This window comes from Oncorhynchus nerka, linkage group LG15 (assembly GCF_034236695.1).
Source record: "Oncorhynchus nerka isolate Pitt River linkage group LG15, Oner_Uvic_2.0, whole genome shotgun sequence".
Lineage (NCBI taxonomy): Eukaryota > Metazoa > Chordata > Actinopteri > Salmoniformes > Salmonidae > Oncorhynchus > Oncorhynchus nerka.
In genome coordinates, this window is record NC_088410.1 from 84,017,340 (window position 1) to 84,033,447 (window position 16,108).

Consider the following 16,108-nt stretch of genomic DNA (forward strand, 5'->3'; position numbering starts at 1 on the left):
TCCCTGCCACCCAGGTTCTCTATACCAGGCCGTGTCAGAGAAAGGCCCCAAAAATGGTCAAAGACTCCAGCCTCTCTCTACCGCATGGCAAGCGGCAACTTCTACCCCCAAGCCATAAGACTTCTAAACAAGACTGCTAAATAGCTAATCAATTGGCAGGTTACTGTCTGTCTGTATGTGTGTGTGTGCTCTGCCAGTGTTTTCTCTGCATGTCATTTCCTCATGTTTCATGTCTGAAGGCAGCTGATGTCACCCACTGTATGTTCTCCCTTGTGACTTTGTAGCCGGGAAGTCATTTCAACATAAACAAAAGTTTAAATCGCATTATGATTTCACACGTCCAGTGGTTCATTTATGGGTTTAATCATGGTACACACATACTAATGAGACCATATTGGCTTGGTCCTGAGCTTCCGTTTGACCCATTTCAGCAGGAGCACTGGGTAGATGAGGGAATCTATCTACCCCTCTCTCTTCCGTCTGTCTGTCTGTTCATCTGTCTGTCTGTCTGTTCATCTGTCTGTCTGTCTGTTGATCTGTCTGTCTGTCTGTCTGTCTGTCTGTCTGTCTGTCTGTCTGTCTGTCTGTCTGTCTGTCCATCTGTCTGTCTGTTCATCTGTCTGTCTGTTCATCTGTCTGTCTGTCTGTTCATCTGTCTGTCTGTTCATCTGTCTGTCTGTTCATCTGTCTGTCTGTTAATCTGTCTGTCTGTCTGTTAATCTGTCTGTCTGTCTGTTAATCTGTCTGTCTGTCTGTTAATCTGTCTGTCTGTCTGTTAATCTGTCTGTCTGACTGTTAATCTGTCTGTCTGTCTGAGTGTGTGTGTGGTTGTCTGGTCACAGTCCGATGGGTCTCGGTAGATCAGGCTCCAGCATAGTTGCAGAGGTTACAGCTCCCAGACTGCAGAAGAGAAAGATTCAGGTCTTAATAAAGCGTGTCCCATAAGGGCACCCTATTCCCTTTATAGTTCACAAGGTTGGGCCCTGGTCAAAAGTAGTGTACTATATAGGGAATAGGTTGCCATTTGAGACATATTTTGGGACATAATCAATGCTACAGTTTGTCCTTCAGATAAAACACTTGAGGGGCCAACTATGTGAGATTTGGCACGGATAGGAGGTTAGCGTTATAGTTAGAATTAAGGGTTAAGAGTTTAAGGTTAGGTGATTAGAGGTTAGGAGGTTAAGGTTAGAGGTTAGGAGGTTAGGGCTAGAAGGTCAGAGGTTAAGGTTAGGTTAGGAGGTTGGAGATTAGGAAAGTAAGGTTAGAGGTTAGGGTTAGGAGACTAGAGGTTAGGAGGTTAAGGGCTAAGGTTAGGGGCTAAGGTTAGGGGGTTAGAGGTTAACGTCAGGAGGTTAGAGGTTAGGATTAGGGGCTAAGGTTAGGAGGTTAGGGGCTAAAATTAGGAAATTAGGGTTAGGGGCTAAGGTTAAGGTTAGGGGCTAAGATTAGGAGGTTAGGAACTAAGGTTAGGAGGTTAGGGGCTAAGGTTAGGGTTATGGGATACGGTTAGGAGGTTAATGCCACTGACCTCTCAATGATGTTGTTGTTGGATTGCAACTCTCTCACCACTATCTCCATCTCCTCCTTTAGCTGTTGCATCCTGGACACACACCGATTAAACACAGGGGTTTACACACACATGCAGCCAAGCACATCTCTCTCACACACACACACACACACACACACACACACACACACACACACACACACACACACACACACACACACACCTGAGGACCATGTGGTCCTTGTCCCTGGGTGTGGCCTCCTGACCCCCTGGGCCTGTCTGTCCTGGCTGGCCTCTGAGCAGGACTCTGTCCAGGCACTGAGGAGAGCACAGCAGGACAATGGTCAGTGTTATCTTTAAAGCTGCTTATTGGCGTAGGGTTGATGCTAGAGCTTAGAGGTCAAAGGTTAACCATTTTTTCCCTCTCAATCAATATCTTGTTTTAATAAAATAAAAAAATATTGTTAAACAATTATTATAGTCAGTTGTTAATTATTATATAGTTATTATATTTCTCTATATCAATATATTGTTTTAATATTTGTATTTATTTATTATTAAACAATTGTAATAGTTCAGGGAAAACCTTGTTCTGGCGCTCCTCACACATCTCCAGGTCCCCCATCAGCCCTTGGGAGAAATTGCCAAAGTCTGACAGCCTGCATTGCATCTCACGGAGAACACTGAAAACACACAAATAAAGAACACTGAAAACACACAAACAAAGAACACTGACAACACACAAATAAAGAACACTGACAACACACAAATAAAGAACACTAACAACACACAAATAAAGAACACTAACAACACACAAATAAAGAACACCAACAACACACACATAAAGAACACTGACAACACACAAATAAAGAACACTGACAACACACACATGAACACTGACAACACTGACAACACACAAATAAAGAACACTGACAACACACAAATAAAGAACACTGACAACACACAAATAAAGAACACTGACAACACACAAATAAAGAACACTGACAACACACAAATAAAGAACACTGACAACACACAAATAAAGAACACTGACAACACACACATGAACACTGACAACACTGACAACACACAAATAAAGAACACTGACAACACACAAATAAAGAACACTGACAATACACAAATAAAGAACACTGACAACACACAAATAAAGAACACTGACAACACACAAATAAAGAACACTGACAACACACAAATAAAGAACACTGACAACACACACATGAACACTGACAACACTGACAACACACAAATAAAGAACACTGACAATACACAAATAAAGAACACTGACAACACACAAATAAAGAACACTGACAACACACAAATAAAGAACACTGACAACACACAAATAAAGAACACTGACAACACACAAATAAAGAACACTAACAACACACAAATAAAGAACACTAACAACACACAAATAAAGAACACCAACAACACACACATAAAGAACACTGACAACACACAAATAAAGAACACTGACAACACACACATGAACACTGACAACACTGACAACACACAAATAAAGAACACTGACAACACACAAATAAAGAACACTGACAACACACAAATAAAGAACACTGACAACACACAAATAAAGAACACTGACAACACACAAATAAAGAACACTAACAACACACAAATAAAGAACACTAACAACACACAAATAAAGAACACCAACAACACACACATAAAGAACACTGACAACACACAAATAAAGAACACTGACAACACACACATGAACACTGACAACACTGACAACACACAAATAAAGAACACTGACAACACACAAATAAAGAACACTGACAATACACAAATAAAGAACACTGACAACACACAAATAAAGAACACTGACAACACACAAATAAAGAACACTGACAACACACAAATAAAGAACACTGACAACACACAAATAAAGAACACTGACAACACACAAATAAAGAACACTGACAACACTGACAACACACAAATAAAGAACACTGACAACACACAAATAAAGAACACTGACAACACACAAATAAAGAACACTGACAACACACAAATAAAGAACACTGACAACACACAAATAAAGAACACTGACAACAACAACAACACTGACAACACACAAATAAAGAACACTGACAACACACAAATAAAGAACACTGACAACACACAAATAAAGAACACTGACAACACACAAATAAAGAACACTGACAACACACAAATAAATAACACTGACAACACACACATGAACACTGACAACACTGACAACACACAAATAAAGAACACTGACAACACACAAATAAAGAACACTGACAACACACAAATAAAGAACACTGACAACACACAAATAAAGAAAACGGACAACACAAAAATAAAGAACCCGGACAACACACAAATAAAGAACACTGACAACACTCACATAAAGAACACTAACAACACACAAATAAAGAACACTAACACACAAATAAGAACACTGACAACACACAAATAAAGAACACTGACAACACACACATGAACACTAACAACACACAAATAAAGAACACTGACAACACACAAATAAAGAACACTGACAACACACAAATAAAGAACACTGACAACACACAAATAAAGAACACGGACAACACACAAATAAAGAACATTAACAACACACAAATAAAGAACACTGACAACACTAACATGAAGAACACTGACAACCCACAAATAAAGAACACTGACAACACACAAATAAAGAACACCAACAACACACACATAAAGAACACAAACACACAAATAGAGAACATTAACAACACACAAATAAAGAACACTGACAACACACACATGAACACTGACAACACTGACAACACACAAATAAAGAACACTGACAACACACAAATAAAGAACACTGACAACACACAAATAAGAACATTAACAACACACAAATAAAGAACACTGACAACACTAACATGAAGAACACTAAACCCACAAATAAAGAACACTGACAACACACACATGAACACTGACAACACTGACAACACACAAATAAAGAACACTGACAACACACAAATAAAGAACACTGACAACACACACATGAACACCAACAACACACAAATAAAGAACACCAACAACACACAAATAAAGAACACCAACAACACACACATAAAGAACACCGACAACACACAAATAAAGAACACTGACAACACACAAATAACACTGACAACACTGACAACACACAAATAAAGAACACTGACAACACACAAATAAAGAACACTGACAACACACAAATAAAGAACACTGACAACACACAAAACACTAAAACACACAAATAAAGAACACTGACAACACACAAATAAAGAACACTGGCAACACTAACATGAAGAACAACAACACACAAATAAAGAACACCGACAACACACAAATAAAGAACACCGACAACACACACATAAAGAACACTGACAACACACAAATAAAGAACACTGACAACACACAAATAAAGAACACTGACAACACACAAATAAAGAACACTGACAACACACACATGAAGAACACTGACAACACACAAATAAAGAACACTGACACACACAAATAAAGAACACTGACAACACACAAATAAAGAACACTGACAACACACAAAAAAAGAACAATGACAACACACACATGAACACTAAAAACACACAAATAAAGAACACTGACAACACACAAATAAAGAACACGGACAACACACAAATAAAGAACACGACAACACACAAATAAAGAAAACGGACAACACAAAATAAAGAACACTGACAACACACAAATAAAGAACACTGACAACACTCAAATAAAAACACTAACAACACACAAATAAAGAACACTAACACACAAATACAGAACACTGACAACACACAAATAAAGAACACTGACAACACACACATGAACACTAACAACACACAAATAAAGAACACTGACAACACAAAATAAAGAACACTGACAACACACAAATAAAGAACACTGACAACACACAAATAAAGAACACTGACAACACACAAATAAGAACACTAACAACACACAAATAAAGAACACTGACAACACTAACATGAAGAACACTGACAACCCACAAATAAAGAACACTGAAACACAAAATAAAGAACACCAACAACACACACATAAAGAACACTGACAACACACAAATAAAGAACACTGACAACACACAAAACACTAAACAACACACAAATAAAGAACACTGACAACACACAAATAAAGAAAGAACACAAATGACAACACACAAATAAAGAACACTGACAACACTAACATGAAGAACACTGACAACCCACAAATAAAGAACACTGACAACACACAAATAAACTGACAACACTGACAACACACAAATAAAGAACTGACAACAAAAATAAAGAACACTGACAACACACAAATAAAGAACACTGACAACACACAAATAAAGAACACCGAAAGAACACACATGAACACCAACAACACACAAATAAAGAACACCGACAACACACAAATAAAGAACACTGACAACACACAAATAAAGAACACTGACAACACACACATGAACACTGACAACACTGACAACACAAAATAAAGAACACTGACAACACACAAATAAAGAACACTGACAACACACAAATAAAGAACATACAACACACACATGAACACTGACAACACACAAATAAAGAACACTGACAACACACAAATAAAGAACACTGGCAACACTAACATAAAGAACACTGACAACACACAAATAAAGAACACCGACAACACACAAATAAAGAACACTGACAACACACAAATAAAGAACACTGACAACACACAAATAAAGAACACACAACACACAAATAAAGAACACTGACAACACACAAATAAAGAACACTGACAACACACAAATAAAGAACACTGAACACAAATGAAGAACACTGACAACACACACATGAAGAACACTGACAACACACAAATAAAGAACACTGGCAACACTAACATGAAGAACACTGACAACACACAAATAAAGAACACCGACAACACACAAATAAAGAACACTGACAACACACAAATAAAGAACACACAACACACAAATAAAGAACACGGACAACACACAAATAAAGAAACGGACAACACACAAATAAAGAACACGGACAACACACAAATAAAGAACACTGACAACACACAAATAAAGAACACTGACAACACACAAATGAAGAACACTGACAACACACAAATAAAGAACACTGACAACAAAGAACACTGACAACACACAAATAAAGAACACTGACAACACACAAATAAAGAACACTGACAACACACAAATAAAGAACACTGACAACACACAAATAAAGAACACTGACAACACACAAATAAAGAACACGACAACACACAAATAAAGAACACTGACAACACACAAATAAAGAACACTGACAACACACACATGAACACTAAAAACACACAAATAAAGAACACTGACAACACACAAATAAAGAACACGGACAACACACAAATAAAGAACACTGACAACACTCACATAAAGAACACTAACAACACACAAATAAAGAACACTGACAACACACAAATAGAGAACATTAACAACACACAAATAAAGAACACTGACAACACACACATGAACACTAACAACACAAAATAAAGAACACTGACAACACACAAATAAAGAACACTGACAACACAAATAAAGAACACCAACAAATAAAGAACACTGAGAACACACACATGAACACTAACAACACACAAATAAAGAACACTGACAACACACAAATAAAGAACACTGACAACACACAAATAAAGAACACTGACAACACACAAATAAAGAACACGGACAACACACAAATAAAGAACACTGACAACACACAAATAATGAACAATGACAACACACACATGAACACTAAAAACACACAAATAAAGAACACTGACAACACACAAATAAAGAACACGGACAACACACAAATAAAGAACACTGACAACACACAAAAGAACACTAACAACACACAAATAAAGAACACTGACAACACACAAATAGAGAACATTAACAACACACAAATAAACTGAACACACACAAACACAACAACATAAAGAACACTGACAACACACAAATAAAGAACACTGACAACACACAAATAAAGAACACTGACAACACACAAATAAAGAACACGGACAACACACAAATAAGAACATTAACAACACACAAATAAAGAACACTGACAACACTAAATAAGAACACTGACAACCCACAAATAAAGAACACCAACAACACAAATAAAGAACACCGACAACACACAAATAAAGAACACTGACAACACACACATGAACACTGACAACACACAAATAAAGAACACTGACAACACACAAATAAAGAACACGGACAACACACAAATAGAGAACATTAACAACACACAAATAAAGAACACTGACAACACTAACATGAAGAACACTGACAACCCACAAATAAAGAACACTGACAACACACACATGAACAAAACACTGACAACACACAAATAAAGAACACTGACAACACACAAATAAAGAACACTGACAACACACAAATAAAGAACACTGACAACACACAAATAAAGAACACTGACAACACACACAAAACACACAAATAAAGAACACTGACAACACACAAATAAAGAACACTGGCAACACTAACATGAAGAACACTGACAACACACAAATAAAGAACACTGACAACACACAAATAAAGAACACGGACAACACACAAATAAAGAACACGGACAACACACAAATAAAGAACACTGGACAACACACAAATAAAGAACACTGACAACACACAAATAAAGAACACGGACAACACACAAATAAAGAACACTGACAACACACAAATAAAGAACACGGACAACACACAAATAGAGAACATTAACAACACACAAATAAAGAACACTGACAACACTAACATGAAGAACACTGACAACCCACAAATAAAGAACACCAACAACACACACATAAAGAACACCGACAACACACAAATAAAGAACACTGACAACACACACATGAACACTGACAACACTGACAACACACAAATAAAGAACACTGACAACACACAAATAAAGAACACGGACAACACACAAATAGAGAACATTAACAACACACAAATAAAGAACACTGACAACACTAACATGAAGAACACTGACAACCCACAAATAAAGAACACTGACAACCCACAAATAAAGAACACTGACAACACACACATGAACACTGAACACTGACAACACACAAATAAAGAACACTGACAACACACAAATAAAGAACACTGACAACACACACATGAACACTGACAACACACAAATAAAGAACACTGACAACACACAAATAAAGAACACTGGCAACACTAACATGAAGAACACAAATAAAGAACACTGACAACACACAAATAAAGAACACTGACAACACACAAATAAAGAACACGGACAACACACAAATAAAGAACACGGACAACACACAAATAAAGAACACGGACAACACACAAATAAAGAACACTGACAACACACAAATAAAGAACAAGGACAACACACAAATAAAGAACACTGACAACACACAAATAAAGAACAATGACAACACACACATGAACACTAAAAACACACAAATAAAGAACACTGACAACACACAAATAAAGAACACGGACAACACTCACATAAAGAACACTAACAACACACAAATAAAGAACACTGACAACACACAAATAGAGAACATTAACAACACACAAATAAAGAACACTGACAACACACACATGAACACTAACAACACACAAATAAAGAACACTGACAACACACAAATAAAGAACACTGACAACACACAAATAAAGAACACTGACAACACACAAATAAAGAACACTGACAACACACAAATAAAGAACACGGACAACACACAAATAGAGAACATTAACAACACACAAATAAAGAACACTGACAACACTAACATGAAGAACACTGACAACCCACAAATAAAGAACACCAACAACACACACATAAAGAACACCGACAACACACAAATAAAGAACACTGACAACACACACATAAAGAACACTGACAACACTGACAACACACAAATAAAGAACACTGACAACACACACATAAAGAACACCGACAACACACAAATAAAGAACACTGACAACACACACATAAAGAACACTGACAACACACACATAAAGAACACTGACAACACTGACAACACACAAATAAAGAACACGGACAACACACAAATAGAGAACATTAACAACACACAAATAAAGAACACTGACAACACTAACATGAAGAACACTGACAACCCACAAATAAAGAACACTGACAACACACACATGAACACTGACAACACTGACAACACACAAATAAAGAACACTGACAACACACAAATAAAGAACACTGACAACACACAAATAAAGAACACCGACAACACACACATGAACACTGACAACACTGACAACACACAAATAAAGAACACTGACAACACACAAATAAAGAACACTGACAACACACAAATAAAGAACACTGACAACACACAAATAAAGAACACTGACAACACACACATGAACACTGACAACACACAAATAAAGAACACTGACAACACACAAATAAAGAACACTGGCAACACTAACATGAAGAACACTGACAACACACAAATAAAGAACACCGACAACACACAAATAAAGAACACCGACAACACACACATAAAGAACACCGACAACACACAAATAAAGAACACTGACAACACACAAATAAAGAACACTGACAACACACAAATAAAGAACACGGACAACACACAAATAAAGAACACTGACAACACTCACATAAAGAACACTAACAACACACAAATAAAGAACACTGACAACACACAAATAGAGAACATTAACAACACACAAATAAAGAACACGGACAACACACAAATAAAGAACACTGACACACACAAATAAAGAACACTGACACACACAAATAAAGAACACTGACAACACACAAATAAAGAACACTGACAACACACAAATAAAGAACACTGACAACACACAAATAAAGAACACGGACAACACACAAATAAAGAACACTGACAACACACACATGAACACTAACAACACACAAATAAAGAACACTGACAACACACAAATAAAGAACACTGACAACACACAAATAAAGAACACTGACAACACACAAATAAAGAACACTGACAACACACAAATAAAGAACACGGACAACACACAAATAAAGAACACGGACAACACACAAATAAAGAACACTGACAACACACACACACTAACAACACACAAATAAAGAACACTGACAACACACAAATAAAGAACACTGACAACACACAAATAAAGAACACTGACAACACACACATGAACACTAACAACACACACATGAACACTAACAACACACAAATAAAGAACACTGACAACACACAAATAAAGAACACGGACAACACACAAATAGAGAACATTAACAACACACAAATAAAGAACACTGACAACACTAACATGAAGAACACTGAATCACACAAATAAAGAACACTGACAACACACAAATAAAGAACACCAACAACACACACATAAAGAACACTGACAACACACATATAAAGAACACTGACAACACACAAATAAAGAACACTGACAACACACAAATAAAGAACACTGACAACACACAAATAAAGAACACGGACAACACACAAATAAGATCACGGACAACACACAAATAAAGAACACTGACAACACACACATGAACACTAACAACACACAAATAAAGAACACTGACAACACACAAATAAAGAACACTGACAACACACAAAACACACACACTGACAACACACAAATAAAGAACACTGACAACACACAAATAAAGAACACTGACAACACACAAATAAAGAACACGGACAACACACAAATAGAGAACATTAACAACACACAAATAAAGAACACTGACAACACACAAATAAAGAACACGGACAACACACAAATAAAGAACACGGACAACACACAAATAAAGAACACGGACAACACACAAATAAAGAACACGGACAACACACAAATAAAGAACACGGACAACACACAAATAAAGAACAACAACACACAAATAAAGAACACTGACAACACACAAATAAAGAACACTGACAACACACAAATAAAGAACACTGACAACACACACATGAACACTGACAACACACAAATAAAGAACACGGACAACACACAAATAAAGAACACTGACAACACTCACATAAAGAACACTAACAACACACAAATAAAGAACACTGACAACACACAAATAAAGAACACTGACAACACACAAATAAAGAACACTGACAACACACAAATAAAGAACACTGACAACACACAAATAAAGAACACTAACAACACACTAATAAAGAACACTGACAACACACAAATAAAGAACACGACAACACACAAATAAAGAACACTGACAACACTCACACTAACAACACACTAATAAAGAACACTGACAACACACAAATAAAGAACATTAACAACACACAAATAAAGAACACTGACAACACACAAATAAAGAACACTGACAACACACAAATAAAGAACACTGACAACACACAAATAAAGAACACGGACAACACACAAATAAAGAACACGACAACACACAAATAGAGAACATTAACAACACACAAATAAAGAACACTGACAACACTAACATGAAGAACACTGACAACACACAAATAAAGAACACTGACAACACACAAATAAAGAACACGGACAACACACAAATAAAGAACACGGACAACACACAAATAAAGAACACGGACAACACACAAATAAAGAACACTGACAACACACAAATAAAGAACACTGACAACACACAAATAAAGAACACTGACAACACACAAATAAAGAACACTGACAACACACAAATAAAGAACACTGACAACACACAAATAAAGAACACTGACAACACACAAATAAAGAACACGGACAACACACAAATAAAGAACACTGACAACACTCACATAAAGAACACTAACAACACACTAATAAAGAACACTGACAACACACAAATAGAGAACATTAACAACACACAAATAAAGAACACTGACAACACACAAATAAAGAACACTGACAACACACAAATAAAGAACACGGACAACACACAAATAAAGAACACTAAAGAACAAACACACAAATAAAGAACACACAACACACAAATAAAGAACACTGACAACACACAAACATAACAACACACAAATAAAGAACACTGACAACACACAAATAAAGAACACTGACAACACACAAATAAAGAACACTGACAACACACAAATAAAGAACACTGACAACACACAAATAAAGAACACTGACAACACACACAAAGAACACTGACAACACACAAATAAAGAACACTGACAACACACAAATAAAGAACACGGACAACACACAAATAAGAACATTAACAACACACAAATAAAGAACACTGACAACACACACATGAACACTAACAACACACAAATAAAGAACACTAACAACACACAAATAAAGAACACCAACAACACACACATAAAGAACACTGACAACACACAAATAAAGAACACTGACAACACTAACATGAAGAACACTGACAACCCACAAATAAAGAACACTGACAACACACACATGAACACTGACAACACTGACAACACACAAATAAAGAACACTGACAACACACAAATAAAGAACACTGACAACACACAAATAAAGAACACCGACAACACACACATGAACACCAACAACACACAAATAAAGAACACCAACAACACACAAATAAAGAACACCAACAACACACACATAAAGAACACCGACAACACACACATGAACACTGACAACACTGACAACACACAAATAAAGAACACTGACAACACACAAATAAAGAACACTGACAACACACAAATAAAGAACACTGACAACACACAAATAAAGAACACTGACAACACACACATGAACACTGACAACACACAAATAAAGAACACTGACAACACACAAATAAAGAACACTGACAACACACAAATAAAGAACACCGACAACACACAAATAAAGAACACCGACAACACACACATAAAGAACACCGACAACACACAAATAAAGAACACTGACAACACACAAATAAAGAACACGGACAACACACAAATAAAGAACACGGACAACACACAAATAAAGAACACGGACAACACACAAATAAAGAACACGGACAACACACAAATAAAGAACACTGACAACACACAAATAAAGAACACGGACAACACACAAATAAAGAACACTGACAACACTCACATAAAGAACACTACAACACACAAATAAAGAACACTGACAACACACAAATAGAGAACATTAACAACACACAAATAAAGAACACGGACAACACACAAATAAAGAACACTGACACACACAAATAAAGAACACTGACACACACAAATAAAGAACACTGACAACACACAAATAAAGAACACTGAACACACAAATAAAGAACACTGACAACACACAAATAAAGAACACTGAAACACACACACACGAACACTGAAACACAAATAAAGAACACTGACAACACACAAATAAAGAACACGACAACACACAAATAGAGAACATTAACAACACACAAATAAAGAACACTGACAACACAACATGAAGAACACTGAAACACACAAATAAAGAACACTGACAACACACAAATAAAGAACACCAACAACACACACATAAAGAACACTGACAACACACAAATAAAGAACACTGACAACACACAAATAAAGAACACTGACAACACACAAATAAAGAACACTGGACAACACACAAATAAAGAACACGGACAACACACAAATAAAGAACACTGACAACACACAAATAAAGAACACTGACAACACACAAATAAAGAACACTGACAACACACAAATAAAGAACACTGACAAACCACAAATAAAGAACACGGACAACACACAAATAAAGAACACTGACAACACACACATGAACACTAACAACACACAAATAAAGAACACTAACAACACACAAATAAAGAACACTAACAACACACAAATAAAGAACAACAACACAAAATAAAGAACACTGACAACACACAAATAAAGAACACTGACAACACACAAATAAAGAACACTGACAACACACAAATAAAGAACACTGACAACACACACATGAACACTAACAACACACTGAACACTAACAACACAAAATAAAGAACACTGACAACACACAAATAAAGAACACTGACAACACACAAATAAAGAACACTGACAACACACACATGAACACTAACAACACACACATGAACACTAACAACACACAAATAAAGAACACTGACAACACACAAATAAAGAACACGGACAACACACAAATAGAGAACATTAACAACACACAAATAAAGAACACTGACAACACTAACATGAAGAACACTGACATCACACAAATAAAGAACACCGACAACACACAAATAAAGAACACCAACAACACACACATAAAGAACACTGACAACACACAAATAAAGAACACTGACAACACACAAATAAAGAACACTGACAACACACAAATAAAGAACACGGACAACACACAAATACAGATCACGGACAACACACAAATAAAGAACACTGACAACACACACATGAACACTAACAACACACAAATAAAGAACACTGACAACACACAAATAAAGAACACTGAGAACACACAAATAAAGAACACTGACAATACACAAATAAAGAACACTGACAACACACACACGAACAACACACACACTGACAACACACAAATAAAGAACACTGACAACACACAAATAAAGAACACTGACAACACACAAATAAAGAACACGGACAACACACAAATAGAGAACATTAACAACACACAAATAAAGAACACTGACAACACACAAATAAAGAACACGGACAACACACAAATAAAGAACACGGACAACACACAAATAAAGAACACGGACAACACACAAATAAAGAACACGGACAACACACAAATAAAGAACACGGACAACACACAAATAAAGAACACTGACAACACACAAATAAAGAACACTGACAACACACACATGAACACTAACAACACACAAATAAAGAACACTGACAACACACAAATAAAGAACAACAACACAAAATAAAGAACACTGACAACACTCACATAAAGAACACAACACACAAATAAAGAACACTGACAACACACAAATAAAGAACACAAACACACAAATAAAGAACACTGACAACACACAAATAAAGAACACGGACAACACACAAATAAAGAACACTGACAACACACACATGAACACTAACAACACACAAATAAAGAACACTAACAACACACAAATAAAGAACACTAACAACACACAAATAAAGAACACTAACAACACACAAATAAAGAACACTGAACACTGACAACACACAAATAAAGAACACTGACAACACACAAATAAAGAACACTGACAACACACAAATAAAGAACACTGACAACACAAAATAAAGAACACTGACAACACACACATGAACACTAACAACACTAACAACACACAACTAAAGAACACTGACAACACACAAATAAAGAACACTGACAACACACAAATAAAGAACACTGACAACACACACAATAAAGAACACTAACAACACACACATGAACACTAACAACAC

At 36.0% G+C, this 16,108-nt stretch overlaps 1 protein-coding gene across 3 annotated transcripts in view; it reads right to left on the bottom strand.

Moving 5' to 3' along the window:
• Nucleotides 1-347: 347 nt before the first annotated feature.
• The window catches only part of ikbke (inhibitor of nuclear factor kappa B kinase subunit epsilon), a 48,605-nt gene continuing 32,844 nt past the window's right edge, over nucleotides 348-16,108 (bottom strand). For all 3 annotated transcript variants that reach the window (XM_065001956.1, XM_065001958.1, XM_065001957.1), the window contains 4 exons: nucleotides 2,097-2,193; nucleotides 1,734-1,828; nucleotides 1,532-1,603; nucleotides 348-900 (listed from right to left, as the gene is read on the bottom strand). In XM_065001956.1, coding sequence (XP_064858028.1) covers nucleotides 837-900; nucleotides 1,532-1,603; nucleotides 1,734-1,828; nucleotides 2,097-2,193 — 328 coding nt within the window. In that variant the 3' untranslated portion in view covers nucleotides 348-836. The remainder of the gene's footprint in view (nucleotides 901-1,531; nucleotides 1,604-1,733; nucleotides 1,829-2,096; nucleotides 2,194-16,108) is intronic.